Genomic DNA, 27,999 nt, shown 5'->3' with positions numbered 1-27,999 from the left:
TCTGCGTGGTGAAACTGACTCAGAGAGTTCAAAGACTTGTCACCACAGATCCGGTTCGCTTGCAGTCTTTTTGTCAGGCAAGTCTTTTGTTACGTAACACGAGCCCATATCTCCTCAGAGGAGGCAAGAACAGAGCAGGACAAGCTTCAAATCCCGGGAAGTGTTGGTTTCAGTCCTGCCTTTGAAACGCACTCAATCCCTTGGCTGCTTTCAAAGTAATCTCAGTGCTGTTGATGAAAATATGCTGCTCATGCTCATTTAGAGGCAGGAGGTGGTGATGATGAACAGAGCGAGGCCCTGCTGGAGCCTCTTCTTTAAAATGAGCAAGAAAGAGACAAATGGAGATAGAGATGGTTTGCCTGTGAGTAGAGTCAAAGATCTGTCGGATAATGATGCCAAAATATCACCTCTGATTTCGGTCCCTGTTTTTCCACTCAGATGTGTCCTGATTGGGAGCATTTCTCTGTCCCCTGTGATCACATTGTCCTGCTCTCTCTATGAGGAGCAATCAGAAACATTATTTAGACATATATACGCATGACATCAGACTCATTCACAAACTTTACTGAAAACCTCACACGCATACAAATGAAGATCTTTTACATACACAACTTTCTTAGATTTCTTACACAAACACCTGAATAATTATATGCAAACACAACTCAGGACTGAAAAGCTTTCACACATAATATTTAAATGTGATCATATCTACACCTGCAATGATGCTTTTTATTATCAGGGAATTTGCGACTTATACATATTTTGATACTTTAAATGCTTCCTCTCCTATGGTTACATACTAAGGTGTTTCTGTTGTGCTTCAAGATGTTCCTTAGACCAAGAATCTTCTCTTTCGACACATCTATGTTGTAATAGACTCATATATTCAAGTAACTGAGGCTCATAAATTTCATTATTTTATTCACCACTGTTAACTCCAATAAGAAATTCATCCATCTTTCATCAAACATCTGTGCAGAATATCTTTCTTCATCACTTATCATTTTGCGATCATGCACAATGATTCTGGTTAAAACCAAATGTTTTAAAGAGTGACTCCTGGTTAACATGTCATCTTATTGAGCCACGTTTCAGTCACTATTCTGTATGTGACATGTAAATGAGACCAGCTTTATGTGGAATTCATCTTTATTAACTTTCTGTACATGTGACCACAGAGAGTAGGACAGAACCAAACAGACACAGGGCTGAAACTATCCAACACCAGGCAGAATGCAAATATGATGCAATGACATAATGAATATGCTAATTATAATCAAACGTTCTCAATTCTGCACATTGACCATTTTGGGTCCAGTCATGTAGGTTTGGACCTCGCCTCTGAGTTCTATGTGTGGATGCAATGATATGTTGTTTAGAGAAACTTTGTGTGTGTGGGAAGATGAGTCATCTAATGCACAGGAACCACAATTAGACTTTATATCAAGAGAGACACAAATACACAAACCTATAAACAAGAACACAAACAAGTCCCTCGGTGCTCATTCTATACACACGCACACACAAACACACACACACACACTGCAAATATAGACTCATATGGATGCATAAAACACACATACATACTCCCTCTCTCTCTCCGTGTCTCTCTTTATTTTAATGGCAGGAAATAGAGACAAGACAGAGCCCTCAGCTCAGGCGAGAAAAAAAGACCACTCGTGGTTTCCATGGAAACTGTCTCCCTTTCACTTTAGGGGGAGGGCAAGCGACTAGTGGAGGAGTTAGTCAGACATTTAAGGCGGCTCGTGGATGGGGTGGGAGGGAATTTAAGGTGGTTTGAAGTGTGAATCCATCAGACTTTTCCACCCTGGGGAGGAGAAGGGTTATTTAAGGTAATGGCGGCCCAGTGCAGACACTTTGAGCAAACGGTAAAGCAGACAAAAGATAATTGCGGCATCCACCCTTTTCACCTTGAGCTGCACACTCAGCAAGCTCAGCAAGCCAGGACACACACTCACACACATGCACAAACACACACACTCCGATGCACACGTTCACACATGGGTTATTGATATCAAGATAACAAATCTGTTCATAATTACATTACAGCATGAGGGGATGATGCCACAGTATCAGCATCACACAGACCAAATAATTGTAAAAATAATAGAGCTGGAGATTAGTGTGTGTGTGTGTGTGTGTGTGTGTGTGTGTGTGTGTGTGTGTGTGTGTGTGTGTGTGTGTGTGTGTGTGTGTGTGTGTGTGTGTGTGTGTGTGTGTGTGCGTGCGTGCGTGCGTGCGTGCGTGCGTGTGTGTGCCTCTCTGATTCCTAAAAAGACTTGAGAGGCTTGGGTTGTGTTTTGAGCTGCTTATTATTTATAATTTTTCTGTACTTTTGCCAATACAACACTTTGCTTGGAGAAATAATTTTGATAATGCTTTTCTTTATGGGCTTTTAATTTGAAAGCAACTATCCGGAGTTAGTCACTGCACAGAAACTGACCGTGCATAAATTAAATCTGTCAAATGTTCAGCATATTTCCTCTTAACAAATGAACGATAAAAACATCATTCAGATGAAACTTGGCAGGATTCTCCAATTTTCCTATAATTAATACCAAATTGAACAGGAAACTAAATGACTTGTAAGTTAAGTTTGTTAACATCACAATTTCGTACTAAAACCCACTTTCTATCTCATAAAAGCAGCCAAAGTTTTAAAAAAAATAATATAGTGTTCAGACACAAACAGACTTTACCTGAATAAAATCTATGATGAGCATTGGGGCTGTATTAAAGAATTTTCTGGGAGATTTCGAGAATAATGTTGAGAAGAAATGATTACAAGACTAAAGTAGTAATTTAAAACCCGTAATACTCGTAAATCTCTGTCGAAAAATGTATCATATTCCTGGATATTTGAATTTGAACAATCACATCAAACAACAGGGAACAAGGCTACGAATCAGGTCCAGTTTGATTTAAACATTTCATAGTTTGTCATGTTGATCTGTTACATTGCATTTCCAGTGGCAGACACGAGTAGTTACTGTCTTGTGCAAGCTAATGATGCACAGAGCAGCGAACTAAACTCCCTGTAGCTGCCACCACCACACACCTTTCCATACTAATCCAACTCCCAGCTACACACACACTCTATCCCCTCTCTGTCTAGCTTTTTATTTATTCATCTCAAGCTCCTCTTCCAGCAAGGCTGTCAGCTTTTGTGCTTCTTTGTGTATATACGTGCATGTGTGTATGTGTGTGTTTTGGTAATAAGTTCATGCCAGGTCCCTGATGACTCACCGTTAGTGTATATCAGGTTTGCTTTTATTTCCCACTGGAGAATGCTCACTTACAGATATAGTCATGAATTAGACTCATACTCTTATTAAACAAGACATGCGGATGAATTAATGTGAAGGAGGAAGATCAACCTTTCAGTAGTGTTAACTGATGAATCCTAATCAGACGTGCTGTGCTTCTAATAAGTCTGAGAGGGAGGGGAACAGCTCCGGAAGATCGACTGTTACTGTGGGTGTGTGTGTATTTTTGTGTTACCTCAGCCTTATAGTGTGGGATCAATCTCCTCTGTGTATTGATTATGCCTCAGTGAAGTATGAATAATAAAGCCGAAAAACCAAAATATCCTGGAGTTTGCAGAGGGAGCGTCAGTGGGAAGTAAGCACAAGTAAAAGAGAAGAACAGGGTTTTGTTCCTGTGAATATTAGCGCTGCCTTGACCCAGTTCTTTTACGATGGGGAAAGGAGTGATAAATCAGCAAGAGGTTGGATAAGGTGAGAGAGCCACAAGGGCAGAGGGGGAGACGAGTGACACGACAGCAGAGGAAGACTTCCAAGATGAAAATGAGTGGGTGGGTGAAAAGGAAGAGGAGACAAACATGAAGTAGTTTGGTGAAGGTGTTTTGGCCCTGAAGGACTTGTGCACACGACACAGGGAAGAGAACGAAAGAAAAAGTGCAGGATGTGATGTGCCAGACGATTTAAATGTTCTTTTCCTCCTGCAGCTTTATATTGATGTCTCTGTTGTGATTCTTGTCTTCATGAAGAAGCCACCGCTGCAGATCGAAGTGTTGTCTCTCTATTAAAGTAGCACTTTGGGAGCGTCTAGCTGTGAGCCCTGAGATTCATGTCGTCTCCCCTCAGTGGTTCAATTTAGTGTCTACATTCCCCCTTCTTCTGCTCTCAGCATAAAGTGACTTAATTTCCCTCCTCTTGTTTCCCCCTGCCTCTCAGAGCTGCCCTATGGCTGGGAGAAGATAGATGACCCCATCTATGGCAGCTACTATGTAGAGTAAGTCTCCCTGTTGACTTGGTTAACTCTGTAGTAAAACAGGAAATGCATTCCCACGGTTTACAACATCTGGTTATTAATTATAAATGGATAAATTCTCACTTCTTTTTCATGTCCTTCAGCTCGTTGGAGGACATGACTGAACTTTGACAGTGAAAATGTTCGTCTGAAAGAACTATCACGAAAATGCTGCAGATAAAATCTTGTGGATTAATCAAAAGTATTTAATATGTTGCTTTTAGGTGCTGTTTTATTTTGAAGTACTTCACATTTTTTAATTCAACTAGATTAACTGTAATTAGAAGTGAAAACGTATTCCCTTACAACATTTGGCTGCAGCTACAAATCGTTTTAGCAAAAATTATTTTTATAAAAAGAAAAACAAGATCTTACAGCCAATAGAAACACACATGTGTCAAAGGCTAGTTTCTTTTTATTGCTCTCAATTCAAGTTGGTGAGCTTGACTTTTGATTTTCAGTGGTATAAGGAATATAACCCCTTTACTCTTAGATCAAGTAATTTCATTCACAGTCAACATAGGAAAATAGTGTTTATAGTTCTTTTATCTTGGTCCCTCTGCTCTGGCTCCCGTGAGCTGGAGATAACATGAGGGCACCAGACTCAAAGCATTGATGAATCTTTCCACCCGAACAGGTGCAACAAACCTAACAGATGATTCATGGTTGAGTCCAGCAAACACACAGGTGTATGATGTTATTTAGTAACACTGAAGGCAACATCTTTCTGATTGAGCACTTTAACTTATGGGTTTTAGTTACTGAAATCTAAAGGCCCTAAATTATTTGTAACGATTCACTATATTTTCAGTCACATCAATCGAAGGACTCAGTTCGAGAACCCAGTCCTTGAAGCAAAGAGACGCCTGGAGCAGCAGCAACAGATGCAGAGCCAGGGACTGTCCGCTCTGCCTTTGCCCACTATATACAGAGGTACACGTGAAGCACTTTAACAATATGTGCAGTAATAAAAACATGCTGACATACTCACTCAGTTGCACAAATATGAAAATGCCAGGACTGCATAAAGGGCATGCACGGCACATGGTCTCCAGGGCACAAAGGACCCCTTGAAAACTCATGTGCTGAAAGATGTTTAAATTGTTTGTTCTTTTTGTCTTTACAGATTTTTTTATGTCGAGCATTGTGCAGTTTTTCTTATTTTCCCAAAATATGTCAGAGAATGGGGAGTTTCATAAGTATTTGATGGGGCAGATGCACAATGTTACAATGTACAGGGTCGAATGGAGATTGCTGGCAGTGCGGGGGACAGAGAACATGCTCGCCCTCGGGCCCCGAGTGGGCTAATCCAGGCACGCATATGAGGTCGTCCTAGACCAGTACATCATGTACTGCTTCATATGAGTGAAAACTGCATTTCAAATGACTCAGCTCATCGGGGATTTAAGGAAATGTGTTCTTATTGGTGTTGTCACATTCAGATGAAATGTGCACTTAATTAATTCAGCACCGGAAAAAAATCCTAAAGAAATAATTTGACAAACCAAATGTAAATGTACGTAAATGTACGAAAATATCACAACTTCAAAACCCTCTCTCCCTACAGAGAAGCCGTTATTTACAAGAGACCCGACTCAACTGAAGGGCACCTTCCTGTCCACTGGCCTGCAAAAGAGCAACATGGGATTTGGCTTCACGATCATCGGAGGCGACGAGCCGGACGAGTTCCTGCAGGTGAAGAGTGTGATACCAGATGGACCTGCCGCTCAGGATGGAAAGATGGACACAGGTACTTATGATTATCTCTGCAGAATATCTACAAGTGCTTGAGAAATACATTAAGAATCAAACAAACAACAAGCTGTCACTGCTGATACTATAATTGTGTGTTCGTATAAATGCTTAAGCAGTAACTCATCCTTCTGGTAATAATTTCCCCCAAAATAATTTACTGCCAAAGCAGATCTAATGTAAAGCCTGTAATTTAATTCAAGCAGGTTTTTATTTGTGTGTGAGGTGATTTCGGACCCAAATGCCAGCGGAGGACAACAGAGTCCAGTAAATTTTGTGTTATTGTTTAGTTCTGGCATCAACAGTTAGATATTTCTTATCCTAAGCATTAGTGCGTCAGTAGGTTTTATGGTTTTAGCCTCGGCGACGTCACACACAATATAACATTATGTTTGTGTCTTTGATATATTATCTTCAGTCATTTAGTGACTTATCGATTTCAGTTTAAAAATTCATTATCATCATTCATTATCAAATTCATCTTCAGGTCATTAGTTTTCCAGAAGTAGTTTGGAGCATGTTTATTGTCCATTTTCCTTTGTCCATTAGGAGATATTAAGCCCTCACATATGTTTAAAGCTGTTTCCCTGATTGACAGGTGATACAAATATCGCCAGACGTAGTTCAGTGCCTCAGCTTCACCAACTGTCAGTTTTGTGGTTATAGAGACTTAATTAAAACAATAACAACAGAAAGAGAATCATAAACCAGTGGGTGATATTTTGCTGTCTTGAGGTCCTGCAGAGTTTTTGTCAAACAAAAGAAATGTCTGTTTTCGTCCAAATTAAGCACAGATCAGGCTTCTCCTCCGCTTCAACCTTCACCTGTCCCAGGGATGGACACATGTGGATGGACAAACACCAGTCAAAAAAAAGAGGCACATGAAAAACCTTCTTTTTATAATAAAACTTCTAGACCTCTTCTTCCAGCTGATGTTTTTGTGCAATCGTTTTCTCTCCAAGTCTTTGATTGTTCACCATTTTGAATCTTTTAAAGATACAACGCACGCAGAGTTGTGTAAATTCCCTGAAAAGAATTTCTATCAGCAATGTAAACAAAATTGCAACGATACTCACGATGCAAATGAAAAACGGAGCGGTAGAGGTTTCAGTATCCCCGCAAATATCTATTCATCTTAAAAAGGGGACATCATTGGCCCTCGGTGGCATATTTGGGATGCCCTATATTTGTGCCTGTAGCACCGTGTGTCCCAGACAAGGACTCCAGTTTCCTCTCAGCGCACTCTCTGCCCTCTGTCAGTGCAACACAACACTCTGCTTTTGTTAAAGAGAATGAGAGGGGCTCATTTGTTGGGCCATAACTGATTCCAGACTGTCGCCACACAACAGCTGCTTCATTAGGAGAATCATCTCTGCTTTTGCTGTGACACTGCAGCTGCAGCATCATTGGTCTGGCACCATCGGTCACAGAATTATCAAAAAACATGTCATGCAGCGGTACAGCAGTGCCACTAAACTGTCCCATGTTTGTATTTGTACTTTGATTCCTAAAACCAAACGTCTTTTAATATCCGAACCGCAGTAATACAGTCTAACGTGGCTTACCTCTCGGTAGGAGGGTTAGGAGAACCTGCTCTTTCTGGAGGGTTACCAGTGGATCCCTGCAACATACCAGCATGTTTTCATTAACAATATCCTCGAGACGGACATCAGATCCAAACCTGCACATTTACTGTATATTTGCATGTTAAAGTCACAGTAAGTTGGAGTCTCATAAGTTAGGAGGATTTGCTGTATGGGGCTTTATACGCGTTCCTCTGTGAACCAGTTGGCCCTTTGCCTGGCACGACTGGTGTCTAAACTGCTCATTTAGAGCTAATTTCAGAAATGGGAATCCTCCGCTTCTCTGAGCTTTTATGTCTCTTCCCTTTGTCTCATCATTTCTCTTTTTTATCTGGAGTCCATCTCTTTCTATTTTATCTCCATCTCTCTTTGTCTATCTGGCTCACCCTTTACTATGCTTTCTTATCTAACCACGTCATCTGACACTTCCCCCTGCTTCCCGCCTCAATATATTTTCATCTCCCTTCTCTTTCTACCTCTTTAGTTTTTCTCTCTTCATCCCTCTATCCTGGTCTGTCAGCCCCTCTCTCTGTCTCTGTTCTGATTTCTCTCTCTCTCTCTCTCTCTCTCTCTCTCTCTCTCTCTCTCTCTCTCTCTCCATCTCTCTCTCTCTCTCTCTCTCTCTCTCTCTCTCTCTCTCTCTCTCTCTCTCTCTTTCTATCTGGCTCCTCTCTGCTCTGTGACATTGCCAGAGCTGCTCACGCACACATTCATGTTACGCACATTCCCACTAACACACAGGCGCAGTCACACTGCCACATACGGGCACTCGCTGGCTGAGATTAGCTGGCCCGTTTGAGCTGTGCGGCATTGCTCTTAGGGATTGTGTAGGATTGTGCGTGTGACATGTCAGGGTGTGTGTTTATCTGTGTGCATGTGCCCATGTGGAGTGTGTGCGTATCTGCATGTGCGAAAGAGTGTGCCTCCGAAACTGTGAAATAGAGGATTTGAGGCAGCTGCATTTGTCATGGGGCTGTGACTTTAAAGCAGAAATCCATAACTTTCCGCACATTCAAACTACAGCAGAGATGACAGAGTATCTAGTGTCGCATTTGTGAAGTTCTTTCACCTCGTTGTGATTGGTTTTGCAGGAAAAATGTCAACGGGGAACCAGTGAAAGTGAATAGAAATGTAGGATTTAGTGAAGTGATGGCTTTAGACTGCCAGACAGGGCGGGTGTGACAAATAAAACTTTTCTTACACACAAAGATCAAAAATATTCTCACCACCAGATCTTTAGAAAACGCATCATCATAATGCGTTGTGACTGTGCAGATCCATTCGAATAGTTGAGCTGTTAATGATAAGAGGGTCTCTGTTAATGCCTGTGTGCACCAGATGGTTGTCACATTCACAGAGACGCTGACCCCGTCTCTCTTCACCTCTCCGTCTCACACCTACACTTGTAGATCGCCTGCAGTGGCAATGAACGGTTATTATATTCCTGTGTGATACTGGAGAGGGACAGTGTGTTTCCTCTGTGCTGCTGCCTCGCGTCCCGATGCCGCAGAGATATGACATTTATGGCAACAGGAAGTGACAAGTTGTATTTTTGCGGCACAGAATGTTTACGCACACGAACCACTGAGAGCAGATGATGTGGTCTGTGTCACGTAGTGTGACTTTGTCCTTGCGCTTGTTCCTCCTCAGGTGATGTCATCGTCTACATTAATGACATCTGTGTGCTCGGCACCACTCACGCCGATGTGGTCAAACTGTTTCAGTCGGTACCGATTGGTCAGAGTGTGACCCTTGTGCTCTGTCGAGGATATCCTCTGCCTTTTGACCCTGAGGACCCCAATGCAGCGGCGAACACCTCTCTGACACCCATTGGCCTGGAGCACCGCCCCCTGGTGGTGAACGGCCGCGGCAGCTACGACCCGTACCTGGAGTACCTGTCCTTGAGCTCCCAGCTGCCTCCGCAGGCTCTGGCCCAGGCTGGACATCACCCCGGGGACACGCATCTAGACGGCTCATCCCTGCCGCCCACCACACCCGGCTCAGCCTCGGCACTCACGCCTCATGAAGACAACGTGTCCATGGCCTCCTCGGGAACTGCAGGGGTTGCCGGGGCAACTGCACAAGGGGCAGAGCTGCTGACGGTTACTATGGTGAAAGGAGCGGAGGGATTTGGGTTCACTATTGCTGATAGTCCCACTGGTCAACGAGTGAAACAGGTGATGTATCAGGGATTGTTCTTTCACTGAGTAGACACTGATTAGACCATAAATAAGAGGCTTTAGAAGTGTTTGAATTTTAATTGTGTTTCACTGTCTGCGTCTCAGGATGTGAGCAGTGGAATCTCAGTCATCAGCCAATCTCAGTAGTTGAGTTGAGTTATACATTAAACTTGTGGCAGAGTTAAAACAGCAGGTCAAGGCAAATTTAATCAGCCAATGCAACTCAGAAGAAAGAGACTGAGATAATATGAAAATCAGTTCCGCTTGTGTTGGATTTGCTTGCTACTACCAGAGTAATGAATGAAGACTGTTCTGAAGAAGAAACACTACTGGTCTGAAGATTAAGAACACCCACGTGTTTCTGATTTGTAACTTTAGGTCACCAACGATTGAAAACAGGCTTTTTTCAGCGATTGAGAAATTGGTAAATTCACAGTTTTTTCTGCAGCAATGGAAGCAAGTGAAACCTTGTAAGTTGATGCAAACAATTCCTACAGGTGTCCCCAACTTTGATGGCTCAAAACTCTGCCTGTACAAAGGTAGTGTTGGAACAAACTGTTGGTACATCCTCTGATGCATAATTAGGACAATAGTGCACTGCAAGTAAATATAAGTAAGCTGATTTGGGATAAAGTGAACAGAAGGGGAAAGAAAGCGACCTATAAGTGCAAAACATGCATTGAACATCTGCAACCGTTGAAGGTTGAACTTTCTAGACTGTTTACTTTTTCAGATATATTTATTTATGCATTGTAGGCAGAACACCATGAGTCATGTTCGGCCGCGTAATGAAGATCCATGATTTTTTTTAGTCTTTATAATTTATGTGCCTTCATTGCAGAAACACTGAGACATTACCCTGGGGAAAGTGTTCGTATATTTTTGACCAGTAGTGCATAGAGTAAAAACTCCTAACCTGTGTACTTGGAGTCCAGGCAGTAAAGAACAGATAAGCTTCATTGTGCCAGATGCTATTTCTCATCCCTGTCGTATTTACTTATGTAGTAAAACATCTGCGCTACATAAAAACTAAACATCTGTCTTAACACGTAATTGCTTTATGTTCGACATTCAAGACTTATTATTCTTTAAACAAATAAAAACTCTGCTTACGGGAGTAAAGTAATTGCACTTTAAAGTATCTTGAATGATTGGTCCTATAAACCTTTAATCAGTATAAAGTTCTTGATTGATTTTTGAACCAGTTGATATAATTTAAAATAAAATGGTTTTATGAACCATCTATAGATAACTGGTTTGCAGAATGAAAATGATTAATTAATATCTCTCAGCACAAATTAGATCAGAGCAGATGAAATTGACTTTCGGTGGACACGCTCCTGTGCTGCAGGTGCTGGACCCAGGCTCACAGGCAGCGTCGGGGCTGATAGAGGGAGACCTGATCCTGGAGGTGAACCAGCAGCCAGTGGCTTCAGCCGGACACGGGCGAGTGGTGGAGATGCTGAAAGAGTGTCCTGTGGGAGCGGAGGCAACGCTCCTCATACAGAGAGGAACAGGTGAGAGAGAGGAACTGTTTCCTTCTTTCTTTTCTCTTTGTTTCTCTCCTTGGTTGTTATTTTATACACTTCCAGTACAGCTTCACTCAAGGAAGGGTGACAAGGAAGCCTAAAAATTGTACCTAATAAAATCAGGGATAATTTATCTATATTTACTGTAAAGTATAGTAAATTAATGTAAATTGATACTTGTATTGATGGATAAATCCATTTGCATTGTATTGGGTGATGTACAGCGAATGCGAATTACTTTTATTATTATTATTAATTATTCTATTCTGTGAGATATTTATTTTAAATGTTGCCAAAGTTGTGAATCAAAAGTTCAGATTTCAGATTGAAGGCTGGTTCCAATGTTTTCTTTCTATATGTGACTCGCATGGATTCATATATTTCTGAACACAGCTCAGTATTATTGGCTTTAATATACTCTGGCATACAAATAACCAACAGTGCAGGTTCACTGTTCAGCAAAAAAATGTGCTTCTATAATTCCTGATATTCTGTTACGTTGTTCCCACATTTACAAACTCAAGCCACTTCTCTGTCACATGGTCAGAATGTAAAGTCATAATATTTACTGAACAGACGTCCCACTATAATCTTTGTTGTTGTGGATGTTCATACTGTCCACTCTCATGTTCCACATCGGGTTTGGGCTTGAACATGTACTGATGGATTTAGCCATTTGCAATCAATTACATTCAGTTTCTTAGCTACTAGTTACTTAGTTTTACAGTCACTGGTTAGAGGATGAGGAGCACCTCATGCTCACTGATAAACTTGTCTGGCTGTCAGTCAGAAGAAAGTGGACTTTTGAGGAGGCCTGAGCTGATATTGTTTCAGTCAGATGCCTCAATGAGGAGCTGTGTCACAGGCAGATTGACATAAATAAGGACTTTTTATTGAGCTGTGATTAATGCAAAACTACTGTAGTGGAGTCCCAGAATAAAAAGGTTAAAACAAACACGTTAGATCCCATTTAGTACCTGCTGACACTCCTTGATCTATATTTGTCATTAGCTGTGGTAAAAATAATTACAGTACAATTAATGTCAAAGTGCATGTGGCATTTCTGCACCTCTTGAAAGACCAAAATAAATGTTGCAAACATAAAGAAGGGTCCAGTGCAGAGCAACTGTCCAGCTAAATATAATCTGACTTCGGATTGAAATCGTGTTGGTGTGGATCTGCAGCCCCATCTGCAGCTTTACAGGAGAGAGTCGAGTGGAGCTGACAGTCAGAGAGATTTTGATTATGATCTGTTTCAAACCTGTTCTATTTTTGAACACTTTCATGTAATTTTATTCAAGTCTCCAGGTGACATTTTATTTTGGGAATATTTAATAGTTTAGAAGGTAGAAGAAGAATTTTGCCCGACGAAAAACTGCACAACTTATCATATTATGTCTTGAAATAACAACAGTGATTTACTAAAAAGTGTAACAATTCTGGATTGTTGTACAGACCAAACGTTTCTGTGTGTTGGTAGAGAGGAATATTAAACTTCAATCTTTACCTTGGGGAAAATTGGATCATTACAGCAGCAAACAGCCCTGGATACTATTACTACTAGAATTTTGAAAACATACTGTTATTTAATGTATTTCATATGCGCTGACTCATGCAGAGAATACACACAGAATACAAAGCAGATGTCTTAGTAACTGTTGTGTGTGTGTGACACCATGTTTTCTCACATGCAGCTTTATTCCCAACATGTCATTTATCCTTTCTATTGAAGCACAGAGGCTTGAATATGGGGAAGTGTTTTATCATACAGCAGCTGAACATGTAAGAGGCAGTGGAGCTCTGGGACGAGAGGCAGCATCACCACTGCTGTGGGGAAAGCAGTTACATTCTCACTGGAGCCACTCCTGCTCAAAGCAAATGAGAGTGTCTCACTGGCAAACTGAGCTGGTTGGCATGATGCTGTTTGGCTTCATGTACCAACTGAAATCCGAACTCTGAAATGATGAAGCTTTGATTATAAAAACAGCATTTTTACAGTTTTCTGAGTACAAATGGTCAGTTACGATGAGATGCTGGTTCACGCACAGTTGCTGCCAAAAAGCTCCAAATGTACATTTACATGATTAATTAATATCTTTGATTCCTGTGGAACATTCTGACAGTACCACTGTTTCATCTTAAACCTGATTTTCAACAAAGATATTTTGGATTGCTCTCAGTTTAAGCTCTTTGTGTGTTTAGACAGGGAAATTCGGGTCCAGGGTTTTTCCATAATGTCTCAGGTTGAATCTCTGTAACAAACCGCTGCACTGACACAAGCTGCTCCTCGACACCTGTAATTTTCTTCTGCACACATTCAGCTTTTTTACTTTCCTCTTGAAGTGAAAGAGGCAGAAGACCACATGCCCTTGGTCTGAGAATATAAATCAAAATGGAGTTTTTAAAGTACCTGAAAAGGGGAATGAGAGAATATTTCACAGTGGGGAAGTTTTAAGTGCAGGGTTCTTGTAATATTGCCAGAGCGCCATGGAGTGTGGCCATTTTCCCACTTCTACTATTTCCTGCACCTGCAAGGAAATTAAATTGCACACGTGAAAGTTTTATTTGTTTGACATGTGCTCTTGTTCTAAAAAGTGTTCTGGTCACAGGGTGAAATTTGACAAACACCTACACACACACACACACACACACACACACACACACACACACACACACACACACACACACACACACACACACACACACACACACACACACACACACACACACACACACACACACACACACACACACACACACAGATACACTCGTCCTGCGGTGATTTATCACTTAGATGTGAGTCCAGAGAGTCTAACACTGTCTCTATTTGGCCTTTTAAAAAGACAAAGTTCACAGTTTCACCTTTTGCTTTCCACGAGCCACCCAGCAGCTCTGTTGTTCAAGTTTTCATTCTCATTTTGTCGTTTCACTTTTAGTTTTTCCGGAGAGTTCCTTTGCATCATTTCTGGGATGATAACAAAGCAATAAAGACGAATTATAGATCAGCTTTTACATTTATGAGTTATAGTTAATTAGGAATGAAGGCAGTCAGTCTCATGTGCATCTCAGGTTTAATTAATTGAAGTGTGACAGTGTTTTTTATTGCAATGCAGATGTGAAAAACGATGGAGACAATAGCTCTTAGTGATGTTGGTACATCAGACCATCTGATGCCAGTGCTGCCGGGTGTTTTTCAGATTTTATGCCGGTCCTGTTGTCTCCACCCTACACAGCATTATCAACATGTATTGGAGATGAACTGGCAAAGTGCTGCTTTATGCAAGTGAATTGATTGTGTTCTGCATGTTGTTCAGTGAATTATTCAATCACCTTATTACGTTAAAGTAATACATTCTACTGAGTGTGATAAGCAGCACAGATGACTCAAGTGTTTGCAGCAGGAATAGAAAAAGAATACATTGTGCGTGTGTGCGTGCCTGCAGTGCATGTGCGCATGTTTGTGTGTGTTGGCAGTGAGCAGCAGTGAATCTTATGTCCATGCAGAGCAAACATCTGCCACCTGGTGGTTAACCTTTGCAAAGACAAACACACATGTTTCCCTGTCAGATACGTCATTTGAATAGGAAGCTGAAATCAGTGCTATCTGTCAAACAAATCAAGACGAAGGTCCCACAGGGGCTATCGGCCTGACACACCAGGAACCTCTCTGGCTCTGTGTGTGTGTCTTTCGCCTCCTTGCAGGGGGAAAGAGGATAAGGTCCCCTTCTCTGACTCATATATGCAAAATATCAGGAAGGATTAAGCCTGTTTGTGTTTACAGATGCAGGATATCTTTGCAGAGCACAGAAATCCTGCATCCATTGGAATTCCGGGAGCACACATGACTGCAGATATGTGACTGGGAGCATTGGTGCTTTGTGTTACAGAGACAAGGTGTTAGACTTCTGCTGAATGTGTGACTGTGTGTGTGTGTGTGTTTGTCTGTGTGTCTGACTGCTCCGCTGTAGCGTGGGCTCTCTGCCAGAGTTCCACTGAGCTCTGGTCGTGTTCACAGCTCCTTCCCGACATCCCAATTTGAAGCAGAGCCAACCACAGACGGGAGACATTTTGCTCAACCAATAAGGATGCAGATCATGGCAACAAAGAAAAGGTTGTCTGGCTGCACGAGCCAATCAGGCGGATCTGAAGGCCTTCCAGAACTCAGCAGGCTAGTCTGTGACTGCGGCCTGCCAGACTGCCTGACCACTGAGAGAGAGAGAGAGAGACGCCACGTGAAACCTGTCTACCAGTCATTCGTTTGTAATTCATCAGCATGCATACGAGTGCACTACACATCCGGCACATATGCCAATGAACTAGATTAGCATTTAAATTAAGCTTTAACGCATCCATAAGGATGACGCTCCTCTTCAGTATGAGTGGACAATTGCCTTGTAGCTCGCATTCATTTCAGTGTGTCATTAAGGAATGTTTCGTGAGAATGAGTTATTAGAATTCCTTAACAGTGTCCCTGAAGGCCTGTATTCCCTGCAGAATCTGCTTATTACTCCCAACTTCCCTCAGAGCGCTCCCTCTGCTGCTGCCACGGTGCTAAATCATTTCAGCACCACAGACAGCGCTCAGTTTCTGGCAGTTACAGACAGGAGGAGTTTTATTTCTCTCTGCTTTTGATTATAATTACCCGGTAGTTATAATTAATTGAGTGGAGGGCTAAGGTTAAAAAGTGTGAAAAAACAAAAAGTTAAACGGTGTAGGGGAGTGGCAGAAATGAATTTACTTTTCATTTTATCTTCACATGGACTGGAAGCGATGTGTCATATGTCATTTTCCTCAAATCTCCCGTGGCTCGCTGATTTCTGGGCCGTTGCCAAGTGCCAATCTCACACATCTAAAAGAGCAGGCAGATGTTGTTTGAGAGATTTCCATCGATATATTCAATCCGTTCCTCACAAATCTCATAAACCAAATAAAAAATGTAATATATCTGGATTCTCCCAAGGATACTTTACAAGCGTCCAATCTGTTAAAGGATTCATCAGCGGTGCAGCGGGAGTCTTCTGTGCATGATGAATGTCTTTATGTGTTTCTATCCACATGTGTAAAGATTCAGACTTAATGTTTACACGAAGCAGCCATGGCATGTTTCACCCTTCACGTCTAACTGGGTCTCAGCAGCATTAATCTAGTGAATGTCTTTGATTCAGCGGAATCACAGGGGAGCCGTGCTGATGAGATTGTTGCATAGTGCTCCCTGCTTTCTACATGCAGATAAAATATGACCTACACAGATAAGTGTGTGTGTGTGTGTGTGTGTGTGTGTGTGTGTGTGTGTGTGTGTGTGTGTGAGTGTGTGTGTGTGTGTGTGTGTGTGTGTGTGTTTGGGGGAGGGGGGTCCTTGTTTTTGCCTGCAGCTAATGATGTAATTATGTTGAAAACAAACGCAACGACCAAACCCGTTCAGGAAAAGTTACACAAACAAAGTCAAAACAGAAGAATATGAAACTGAGTATTTTAACACTCGCATTCGCAGAAACCTTTGCACAAACTGTAGCTTCCATTATACATGTTTATGTTTGTATAATTATAATTGTCTGTATTTTGGTGTTTGATAAGGAACTGACAGATCGTTGGCGTTTGCTCTCTGTCATCTGTGTTTTCTTTCTTCCTCCCTCAGGCCACATCTCTCCATGGAAGGCGGCCAAACAGGTACAATGATTGAACCAAATGTGCGTCTGCGTGTTCGCTGTATATCCACTGTGTGTTTGCTCGTGTGGGATTGTCCATCTGTGATTTGCTTTTTGAAGCCAGGAAGTAAAATAGCAGTTTATAGGATCATTGTTGCCTCGGAGGTATTTGTCTTCTGCTTTATCGTAAAATGAACCAGTCTCTCCCGACCTGAGCTCATTGGTTCGATCACATCAGATCCCGCCAGATGGGAAAAAGCTCCTCAGATTCACACTCACACTGCACCTGTTACCGCTCGTACAATCAGCAATCATTCATGATATTAGTCTGAATATTCAGACATGAAGAATCTCATCTAAGTGAGTAAATAAAGTTTAATTACAAACAGATTATCCGGATGCCTGTTTCAACAGATGTGTCTTTTGCTGCCTTATCTACAGAATCCACATAATCGTCAGACCTTCGGGGCAAAATGTTCCACAGTTTAGGTGCTACGGCGTCAAAAGCTCCAGCGCCATGGGTCTTAAAGTGTGTGGGCGGGAAGAAGTGAATTAGCTTAGTGGACCTAGGAGAGCACGCTGATGAGTGAGGAGGGTGAAGTAGATCAGCCACAAAATGCAGGAGCTTGACCGTAAAGCCCTCTGTATGTAAGAGTGAGTTTAAATTGTTACAAGTGATGTAAATTCATTATTATATCGGCTTAAAAAGCAGTTTTACTTTATTGCAACTTCCAGTCATGTCCACGGCTGCTTTACTCGTATGAAAAGCTTGAAAAACAGATCATACAGTATATGTTGATCAATCTACAGCTGATTCAAGAAGTGCCACATGAAGCTCCATCATGCAAAGTAATCCAATACTACACAGATTAGACCGGTCCATTATAACGCAGTATTCTGTTCAAGTGGGAGGTGGCGTCAGATTCCAACCCTCATTTTAGAAAATGGGGTGTTTCATGTCTTGTTCTTGAAGTGTCACATTTTAACCAATTGTAACCTGTGTTAGAATAGATGGGGATTAGGGTTCTTCTGTTCACCTCCATGAAATGAAGAACAGTCCTGTTGGTGCACGGTTAACATGGGATCCCATATCTTCAATTAAACATCTCTTGTTCTTGTAGATGACAGAGCAGTGGGACCCACATGGCAGCCCCCAGGCCAACTTGTCCGGTACACTCTTGCCGCCTGGCACTTCGTTCCCAAACCAGCCGCAGCACCGCACTTCTGTGCCTGATTCAAACGAAGGCTTCGACCTCAACAAACCTGACCCTTATGACCTTTACGAGAAGTCGAGAGCCATCTACGAGAGCCGACGTGAGTATAGATCCTTTAGTTCATGGTAGAGGGAGCGTTCTGTCGCGTCACACACAGCAGCACATAGTCGGGGGTGAGCGTTAAATGTCTTCCTCTCTGCGTGTCAGGTCCCGAGTACGAGGAGGTGGAGGTGCACCTGCTGAGGGAGAAGACTGGGTTCGGCTTCCGTATCCTGGGGGGAGACGAGGCCGTGCAGGCTGTGAGTCCGGACGCCCGTGACAAGGCTCGTATGGGACGGGCTGGACCACACACATTTTTGACCTCATACACACCAACCTGCACCTAACCTCATCTCACACTCTCCATCCAGTTACAGTTCACACAACAGACATAACATCCATCCACACACGCACACACACACACACACACACACACACACGCGCGCGCGCGCGCACACACACACACACACACACACACACACACACACACACACACACACACACACACACGCATACACACACCCTCTAACTGCTCAGTACCTCCCATACTGAAGTAACGCCTTGCTAACGTGTGCAAGTGTCCAACAGCATGCAAACTGTGATACATAGAGAATATGGCTGCAGAATATTTGGAAAGTGGAAAAAAAAGGTTCCACTCATCCAAAACGACTTTAAGAAGCTCGATAAAGAAATGATTGTGTGATTTCACTGCGTCTCTGTCCTGTCCTCCTCGCCGTCATCTATGCTGCTAATATTGATTGTCTTTGAACAGATTGTTATTGGCGCCATAATAGAGAACACACCCGCTGAGCGTGATGGGCGGCTTCGACCCGGGGATGAGCTCATTTCTGTGGATAAAAACGTGGTTGCTGGGAAACCGCACAAATACGTAATAGACTTGATGCATGCAGCTGCTCGCAACGGTCAAGTCAGCTTGACTGTGAGAAGGAGAGTGCAAATGCCTGGTGAGGACAAGTTTTATCTGTTTATTTTTGTTTGTTCTTTTGTTTTTTTTTCACACTTTACTAAGCCTGGAGAACATGCTGCACATTTCACTGGCATCAAGTGGAAAAAAGACGTCTTGGACAGGACACACATGCTGACAATCTGTGTGTGGGATCTGCGTGTTCTTTTCACCCACACAGAAGTAGATCACACATCTATCCTTTGTTCACTGTGAGCAGAGTAGCAGCCTCTGTGGTTTGGGTCTTTAAGTGTAATACAACAGTGATGGCATGTGGCAGACACGCAGACTTAGACCTCTACAGAGAATCCTTGCTGCAGGTGCAGAAGTGTGCAGACCTGGAATTCCTCCAGTGGCTACATCTTGAGCTGCTTTTAAAAATGAATTAATAGCCTCTGTGAGTGAACTGATTGTGTTTTACAGTAGCACAGATGCTGCCTTCACTCGTCCTCTCCCCTCTCGCGCTTCCTCTCCTCCAGGTGAACTGTGTCCTGTGAACGGCCGCAGCCCCGGCTCAGTGTCGACACAACACAGCTCTCCACGCAGCGACGCAGCCTCGGCTTCGGGCCCTCCAGCCCTCGTTGCCCCCGCTGCCACCTCTCCTCCAGAGGGATCCGGGCTGCAAACCAGTGATGTGGTTATTCACCGCAAGGAGAATGAGGGCTTCGGCTTCGTCATCATCAGCTCCCTGAACAGACCGGAGAACGCCGCTGTCATCAGTGAGTTGCCTCGAGCTTGCTTTATTGAAAATGGTGATTTGTAAATCTACGCAAATCCTAATGACCAACGATCCTGAGGGAGTGACATGATGTCTCTGTCGGTCTTATATGTGAGGAAAATACAAGTTTTCTTGTATATGTTATATATTAAACATTTATTAAAAGCACTTATAGGAGATCAGATTTTTCTTTACTCTGAGTAAAACAGGGTTACAAGTCTAATATCCATTGTGTCTGCTTTACTAATAACCAGTGGGCTCCAGGTCCCCTACCAATTAATTTACTTGAGCAGTGTTTCTTATCCCAGCCAATAGATAGAGAACTTGCAGTAGCTGAGGTCTGAGCTGTTTTTTTCTTGTATTTATTTAGTCCCAAATTGATCTTAATTCAAAGCAAAGTTAGTGTTACTAGTGTTAAATGTCTTTATGTGGTTACACTAAGTAGAGCTGATGTATTCAAACAGATTGTGGGACTCTTCAGTCAATTTGGAGTAATTACACACTGAAGGTTTTAATACACACGTGACAGGAACATCTATCAAACTCAAAAAATATTCAGATGAATTTTCAGTTTTCTGTAACTATTCTTGCAAAAAGTGGCAATAAAAGATATTAAGATAACAAATAAAACTTGACATTAAAGGTCTGTGATAGTGCTTCATTAAACATATTTGTATCTGTAGAAAAGTGTTGCTTTAAAACTGACTCTATATAAACTGACTCTGTTGTTTCCACATCCTTTCTTCCCCTTGTTTCTGTCTGTCTCCAGCTGTGCCTCATAAAATAGGACGTATCATAGAGGGCAGCCCTGCAGACCGATGCGGGAAGCTGAAGGTGGGCGACCGCATCCTGGCTGTGAACGGACAGTCTATCATCAGCATGCCTCACGCAGACATCGTCAAGCTCATCAAAGACGCTGGGCTAACGGTCACGCTGCACATCATTCCAGAGGAGGGTAAGTGTCTGAGGGATTGTCAATGTGAGTTTTTAGTGGCTGCTTGTTTATGTTTGTCTTTGTACTCGATGATGTAAACTCGCTGAAGTCAGTAAACAGGATGTATTTTATTTTGTTTGGCCAAGGTGAAACTTTATGTGAAATATTCTGAAGTAAAAAAAAGCCAAAGCAATTCTTCATGAATTTGAAAGAACAGAAAGTTCAGCACAGTGAAGCTTCTGCACTTTAAGATTAAGGTGACACTTGAATGTTTCAGCCAGAGCAACAATTTTTTCAACCTTGACTAATGACATTGAGAATTTTTTAAGTTTTCTAATTGTGTGTTTTATAACAAGGTTTATTCAGCAGGTAACTCTGCTCATTTTATCAAATATATTTATACAAAACTAAAATTCCTGAGCATCTCTTTCCAATTTTTCTACATGTCTCCCTTCAGAGGTTGATATTTTCCACCCAGGTGAACTCTTGTCTGACTCTTTGTCCCTCACAGGTTCCCATTCTGGCCCCGGCTCAGAGAAGCAGAGCCCCATGACCCAGAAACACAGCCCTCAGGCCCAGCCCAGCCCTGTAGCCCAGCCAAGCCAAGGAAGCATCCAGCCCAGCCAAACGGCTCCTCAGCCGGGCCAGACGGCCACTCAGCCAGGTCAAGCACCTGTCCAGTCCGGCCAGACACTAACTCAGACAAGTCAAGCAGCGACGGGCCCTCCTGCACCCGCAGCCTCCCAGCCCGCACCTGCTGGATCCCAGCAGAGCCCGGTCAGCCAGCCCTCCGGCCTCCCCCCACAGCTCTACCTCCACGACGGCAGGTAAGAGGGATGTTCTTGTCGGCATCCAGCAGGAACGTTTTTGTGAGATTTGCTAAACAGTTTGTGTGACTCAGTGAAAGGAGAGAGAAGCAGGAGGTTTTAAAGGTGACCGACATCAAACGGTGTGTACAGATGAGAGTGAGCTGTCCTCTCCCTGCGTGGCAGTATATTTAGAAGAAAACCTGGTACTCCAGACTCCCCCCCCCCCCGCCCGACTCTCAGTCTCAGGCTGGTTTCAACTTTGTTGCGTAACGCCACTTAGCTCTTACAGTGTCAGTGAATAATTTACTTAAGGTATCTCTTCTATAATGCAGGAACCCAGCGATCAGGCCCAGTTCCATGTCAAAACTCTGAAAGTGCGAGTGCATTTGAGTCAGATCAAGACACTGAGAGCAGCACTCCCAGCGCTGTAGATTTGAGCCCATTTTACAAGTGGGACCTTGATAAAAGTTTCAAAACACAGAGTGATATTTCCATCCTCCTCCTGATGAGCCTCGTCGCCTGCAGACACTCACCGATCCTTATGCCCTCGTCGCTCTCATGGCAAGCTGAACTGTTAGCGTGTACATATCTACGAGACATCTTGGGGATGTGAGGTTGAGTTCAGTGGGACATTCAGGTCCTGTGTTTTTTTTAAAACATCGTCGCCATCATGGCACAAACCTCTCCTCTCATTTAGCTCTGTTTTTATCCTCACAGGTCAGAGGTAAAAGCCAGACAGGATGTCAAACCTGACTTCCGCCATCCTCCGTTCACTGATTACAGGCAACCTCCGGTAGATTACCGTCACCCACCGGTTACCGATTATCGACAGCCTCCCACACTGGACTACCGACACCCGCCTGGTCTGCTGGACTTTAGACAACATCCTGCCGCAGCACAGTTCCCCCTGGGGCTCCCTGCTGACTTCAGACCACAGGTACAGCTTCGCCAACAACCGTCTGCTTAAAGGGATAGTTCACTGAAAACTGAAAATTCACCCATTATCTACTCACCACTATGCAGATGGAGGGGTGGGTGAAATGTTTGAGTCCACAAAACACTTCACCCACCCCCCCATCGGCATAGTGGTGAGTAGATTATGAGTGAATTTTCATTTTTGGGTGAACTATCCCTTTAAGCTGAGACTGTTTTAAGCAGGAAGTCTACATATCTGTATACACACAGTGGGGAGCATGTCTGTGATCTTTCTTTTCTCCATGGTCATATATTGCTATTTGCTCTAGGTGTTGTTGCATGCACTGTACGTTTTGTTCTGCAGGACTACGATTACTTCACAGTGGAGCTGGAGAAAAGTGCGAAAGGTTTCGGCTTCAGTATCCGCGGAGGCAGAGAGTACAAGATGGACCTGTTTGTGTTGCGCCTTGCTGAAGACGGTCCTGCCATACGTAATGGAAGGATGAGGGTGAGGAGATGAAGATCAGACCAGACAATTATAAAGTTAAAATGCTCTTTGGGAGATGATTACTGTTGTTTGGTTGAAGATATGAAGTGTAATAATCCAGTCACTTACATGACACTGCGTCTAAGTTTGTAAATCTTGACGTCTGACAAAAATAAAATCACACAACATGTCCTCGTGTTATATTTAAGTAGATTTAAAGATGGTGTAAAAGTATAACAATAAGTATATTCAAACTCAATAAGTATTTTTACCTTTTAAAAACACATCTGTTGTTCCTCTGCTCTGCTTCACTTTTTCCTGTGGTAATTCAGATATTTATTTTACTGTCTGTCCTTCTCTCCCTTGTGACTTACATGCTAGAGAAGGAAGTGAATAAGTGCATGTGAACCAGGTGACAGAGTAACCCTCCGCTCACCCTCTGTAACTTCTGTGAAAAGTGTATTTTCAAGTTGCTCCAGTTGTTGTGTTGAACAGTTGGACGAGCACAGTTTGACAGAATCCGGCCGTGCCCTCTGTGTGTGTGTCCTTCAGGTAGGGGATCAGATCATAGAGATTAACGGGGACAGCACTCGAGACATGACTCACGCCCGAGCCATTGAACTCATCAAGGCGGGAGGCCGGCGGGTCAGGCTGCTGTTAAAGAGAGGCACGGGACAGGTGCCAGATTATGGTGAGTCCCCCCCCCCCCTCCGACACAAACTGACTTCTCCGAATGTCCAAACCTTTCTTCTCTGTCTTTGTCGCTAGTCCCTGAACTGATCACTGTTTTTAACCAGAACTGCTTTTTTTCTTGCAAATGCTAAATATTCTCAAGAGCATATTAACAACATGTATTAATATCGTTCTGCGTTTTTACTCCTCTTCTATTCTGTCATCTGAATTTAATCATTTCTTTATGTTGAAAAAAATAATGGATCGAACAGTAGAATAACAACCTGCTCTCTAGCCCCTCTGCTTTAAGTCTAATGATTGGTATAGGCTTTTACTTGCCTTCCCTCAGGAATGGTACCTCCCAACCTCTCCATGTGCATGAAAGGTGACACACTAAGCTCCCCCTATTTCTTCCTAATGGGCCACTCTAAAGACACGGTTTGTGAAAAACTGCACGTCTCCCTCTCCATACTGATTAATCTGTGTGCTCTGTGGATTTACTCTAGGCATGCATTCATGTGTGCATGAGTGTACGCATGAAATAAACAGCAGACGTATGTGTGTATGTGTTGTTTGTGCTGTCGTACAAGAGCAATATTATAGGAAGTGACCCTCTCCAGTTGAAATTGCATCTTCTCTGAAGAGGGCAGTCAGGATAAGTCTGTCACATGATTATAAATATGTTAATTAAGTCCTGTCACACACGTCTGTATGTGTAGATGTAGTGTTTGCAGTAGGTGTAACAAATCACATGGTCAGGTGTTTGCAGCTAAATGAAATGTAATGTAATGTAATGTAATGTAATGCATGCAGGTTTCTCAGGTTTATCAGGATGTGTTGTGTCACTGTGTTATTATGTACATCTTTCTTTCTTTCTCCTCCTCTCCTCTCTCTTTTCTCTCTCTATGCATGTGCATGCTGGTCCTATCCCTCTTTTTCATCTCAGTGCAGCTGACTGTGTTCTGTTCCCGCCCAGCAGACTGTACCAACCCCTGGGATCCCCTTTCTACAGCCCACTCTGCCCTGCAGGAAGTGACCCTCGAGCCCCACCCGATTCCATTGCTCTCATCCCATCCAGCCCCAGACTCCCCTCATCAACTCCCCCTAGAGGCCACAGTGTGCATGGCAGAGAAAGCTCCACAGCTGACAGACCACTGCTCCATTAGAGGGGCTACAGGTGGCAGGTCCACCCAGCAGAGGGGCATCATCAGGGGGCAGGGAACCCCTCAGGGGTCTGGAGAGGTGGACTGTGGACCGGTTGACAGACAGCCTCGGGCTTTGCCTCCTAAAGCTGTCCTGGGGAGGTCCGTCGAAAGACGAGAGAGGCCGAAGGAGACGTGCTCCCCCTGCTGCGAGAGAAAGGGCCTGCACACACAGGCCCTGAGCACTGTCTGGCCCTGGGACGCATATGTGAGTGTGAATTCAAACGGAGCCTCTCTGGCAAGTGGAGATGGACATGTCAACATCCAGGAGAGGCCGGTGTCTAGAGGTCTGTACCTCAGAGAAGAGGAGAGGGCCGGTGGTCACAGTGGGCTCTGCTGCCCCTCGAAAACTGTGGAGGATCCTCCTGCGAGGAGTGCAGCTGCCTCCCCCGGACCCTGGAACATTCCTGGGTCTGATAAACTGCCTGGCACCCTGAGGTCCTGGACCTCCACTGTAAGCAGGTAGAAAGGATCTAGCTGGTTTGAACTGGATCACACTGTCTGGCTCCTCATTCAGATCACCATCAGATATCTGAGAACAACTGTAAATCTCCCTCGCTCCCTCTTTCTGTTCTGTTTTCTTCTCCATTTACTTCTGAAATCATATTTTGTTTTGTTCTTACCAGATGATTATTACACCCGCCACCTTAAAAAACAGAGAAATGTTCACAGCTATTGTGACAAGTATAAACCCCGATGGACTCAGTATGAAGACATTTTAGACCCTCGGATGCCAGAGTTGATGCTCTGATCACAGACGGAGAGACGATGTCTGAGTTAACGTACTTTAACCGCTCGACGGAATCTGGCTCCCATCGGTTCGTGCAACATAACCTCATATGGAAAAAGGTTGGTCAGCAGGAGAGAGACATATGTGCAGCCAAGAGGTTTACTCATGCTCCATTTTCTCCGTGCAGTGGCAAGAAATGAGACGACAAATGTGTCAGATGGAGGAAGTGACACTGAAACTCCTGGAGGACATGGCACTGACCCATGTGGTTAACCCGACATATGTTAAGATCTCACACGCCTACCAATATATCATATACTGTAAATGTAAAGATGTGATAAATATGTACATTTGGTAAACTCCAAAACAAACCTGTCAGTGTTTTTTAAGGCAGTGTTGTAGTTAGAAGAAAGAAAAAAAAAACACAGGACAGTATTTTAGGATCAATATTTCCGCGGCCTCGTCTATGACTACATATCAAAGACTGTGAAAGTCACCAAACCGCTGAGGGAGGCAGTGGTCGTGTGCATGGATGTGAACCACCATGTCGTAACACAGGGACTCACATGTCTTCTAGAGGTAGAACATTGGGAGGACATCCTCTGTGGAGCTGAACAGTCGCTTCTCATGTGAGACAAAGATATTCTCTTCTTTTTTTTGTTTTTCATTAAATTCAACTTCTGGGTGACTGACGACAGTTGGCTTAGTAAGAACTCATTATACTGCTCTGAGTTATGTACACAACCAGATCACAAGTCAACCATGCAGTCATTGTGCAGAATTCGAAGCTGTGCTGTATTCATTCGATGCTCAACAGAAAAAAGAAAAAAACAACAGAAAACTGTCCCGTCTATATTTCCCATTTCTATGCCTTTTACTGTGCTAAGTGCACCACATCACTGTGGGAGAGGGGCATCGGTGCGGGGAGGAGGAGGCCGATGGTTACGAGGTGGGGCGGAGTGCCTTACTCAAACTAATGCAGAGCTGTTGGGATTTGTTTTTTCTGGGAACTGAATGCAAAACAGATGTTAGTGACCACGCACACACATATCAGCAGCCCGTTGAGTTGTGGGGCCTGTTTTCTTCGGACTGAACACCGAGCAGTATCCACAGTTATCTTGATGCACTCTCAGCTTTATAGCGAATCAAAGTCTACGATTGCCCTCGTCCCCCCCTGGTGTCGAAAGAGGGGAAACGATGTAGCCTGTAGCATTACACCCTCTTCTTGGAGAGTAAACCTGGGAGAGTCGAGCTGTGAACGGTATTCCAGACAGGGTTATTATCTAAGTGGACCATGGTTTCTGTTGTGTGTTAATTTCAGCTTTATTTGTCTGTTCTACACACACACACACGCGCAGGAAGCGGCGATTTTTTTCCGTGAAACATAAATTTATTGAGACATCTGTCGAGTCAAAGGCATGCTGCTATTAAACCACAGATCAAGTCACCATCCTCCTGCATTTATCTCCATTTTGATATTGTTCGTTTGCTCTCATTCAAAATCAATCACCACCGTTTTTGAGTACTGAAGGAAATATAAGTTTAAAAAAAAAATTATAAGCATTGTTAAAAATGGGACTGAATGACGACAGATCCGAGCCGTTCGCGTTAAGATCTGGAAACTCGAGCACGACCTTGTGCGTAAAAGAGTCATCCCAGTGTCTTCTGGGTAAAAAGTCCTCTGGATGTTGGTGAGCTGACTTGACAGGTTGAATACACCTGTGGTTCATGTGAGCGATTAGCATGGGACCTGCCATGAGGCCGTAGGAAGGTGTTCAGTGTATGTAGGTGAGAGATTATGTCATCCAGCCACCCCCCACCCCCCTTGCCTGCTGTGAGTGATTTTGTAAACAGAAACAAAAAAAAAATGCTTTATCTGAACCCGTGAAGGATGGCACGTTCATAAGTCCCCATTGAGATCAAGTATAACTGTGTAGTGTTAATTGTGTACTATTCACCTTGTACAGCTGTATTCCTACAAATATGGTTTACTGTATCATTGATACTGTAGTTTCAAAGACGTGAACAACTATTTTTATGAAATGCGACAGTACTGATATATTACATTTTGCTAAAAAATAAAAAACTTGTTTACTGAAAGATATTCTGAAATACTGTCAAATAAACTCTTGACATGGTGTAAAATACTCTTCTCTGGTTGTTGTTTTACTTCATAACCACTGAAACAATTAGTCGATAGATTAATCAATTAATGGGGAAAGTATTAAATTCTGTTTCCAGCTACTCAAATGTGAATATCCAAGATCAAATTTTGAATATGAGACAAGAGATCAGAGTTTTCACTTCCAGATTTTTACATTATCACAAATGTT

General features: G+C 43.1%; 1 protein-coding gene across 5 annotated transcripts in view; it reads left to right on the top strand.

Moving 5' to 3' along the window:
* The window catches only part of magi2b (membrane associated guanylate kinase, WW and PDZ domain containing 2b), a 54,958-nt gene extending 27,142 nt beyond the window's left edge, over positions 1 to 27,816 (top strand). Inside the window, exons 7-23 of one of the 5 annotated variants that reach the window (XM_034588710.1) lie at positions 4,218 to 4,275; positions 5,105 to 5,226; positions 5,861 to 6,043; positions 9,279 to 9,805; positions 11,160 to 11,325; positions 16,973 to 17,004; positions 18,104 to 18,296; positions 18,404 to 18,495; positions 19,008 to 19,200; positions 19,679 to 19,918; positions 20,687 to 20,872; positions 21,363 to 21,678; positions 22,378 to 22,597; positions 22,940 to 23,083; positions 23,615 to 23,753; positions 24,084 to 24,172; positions 24,714 to 24,910. In XM_034588710.1, the coding sequence (XP_034444601.1) occupies positions 4,218 to 4,275; positions 5,105 to 5,226; positions 5,861 to 6,043; positions 9,279 to 9,805; positions 11,160 to 11,325; positions 16,973 to 17,004; positions 18,104 to 18,296; positions 18,404 to 18,495; positions 19,008 to 19,200; positions 19,679 to 19,918; positions 20,687 to 20,872; positions 21,363 to 21,678; positions 22,378 to 22,597; positions 22,940 to 23,083; positions 23,615 to 23,753; positions 24,084 to 24,172; positions 24,714 to 24,770 (2,957 nt within the window). In that variant the 3' untranslated portion in view covers positions 24,771 to 24,910. Of the gene's footprint in view, positions 1 to 4,217; positions 4,276 to 5,104; positions 5,227 to 5,860; positions 6,044 to 9,278; positions 9,806 to 11,159; positions 11,326 to 16,972; positions 17,005 to 18,103; positions 18,297 to 18,403; positions 18,520 to 19,007; positions 19,201 to 19,678; positions 19,919 to 20,686; positions 20,873 to 21,362; positions 21,679 to 22,377; positions 22,598 to 22,939; positions 23,084 to 23,614; positions 23,754 to 24,061; positions 24,173 to 24,713 lie in introns of all 5 variants that reach the window. The other 4 variants (XM_034588707.1, XM_034588709.1, XM_034588706.1 and 1 more) reach the window with 4 other exon arrangements.
* The last annotated feature ends 183 nt before the right edge of the window (positions 27,817 to 27,999 follow it).

The sequence above is a fragment of the Hippoglossus hippoglossus genome, chromosome 6 (assembly GCF_009819705.1).
Source record: "Hippoglossus hippoglossus isolate fHipHip1 chromosome 6, fHipHip1.pri, whole genome shotgun sequence".
Classification (NCBI taxonomy): Eukaryota; Metazoa; Chordata; class Actinopteri; order Pleuronectiformes; family Pleuronectidae; genus Hippoglossus; species Hippoglossus hippoglossus.
This window is presented reverse-complemented; position numbering and strand designations above follow the sequence as displayed.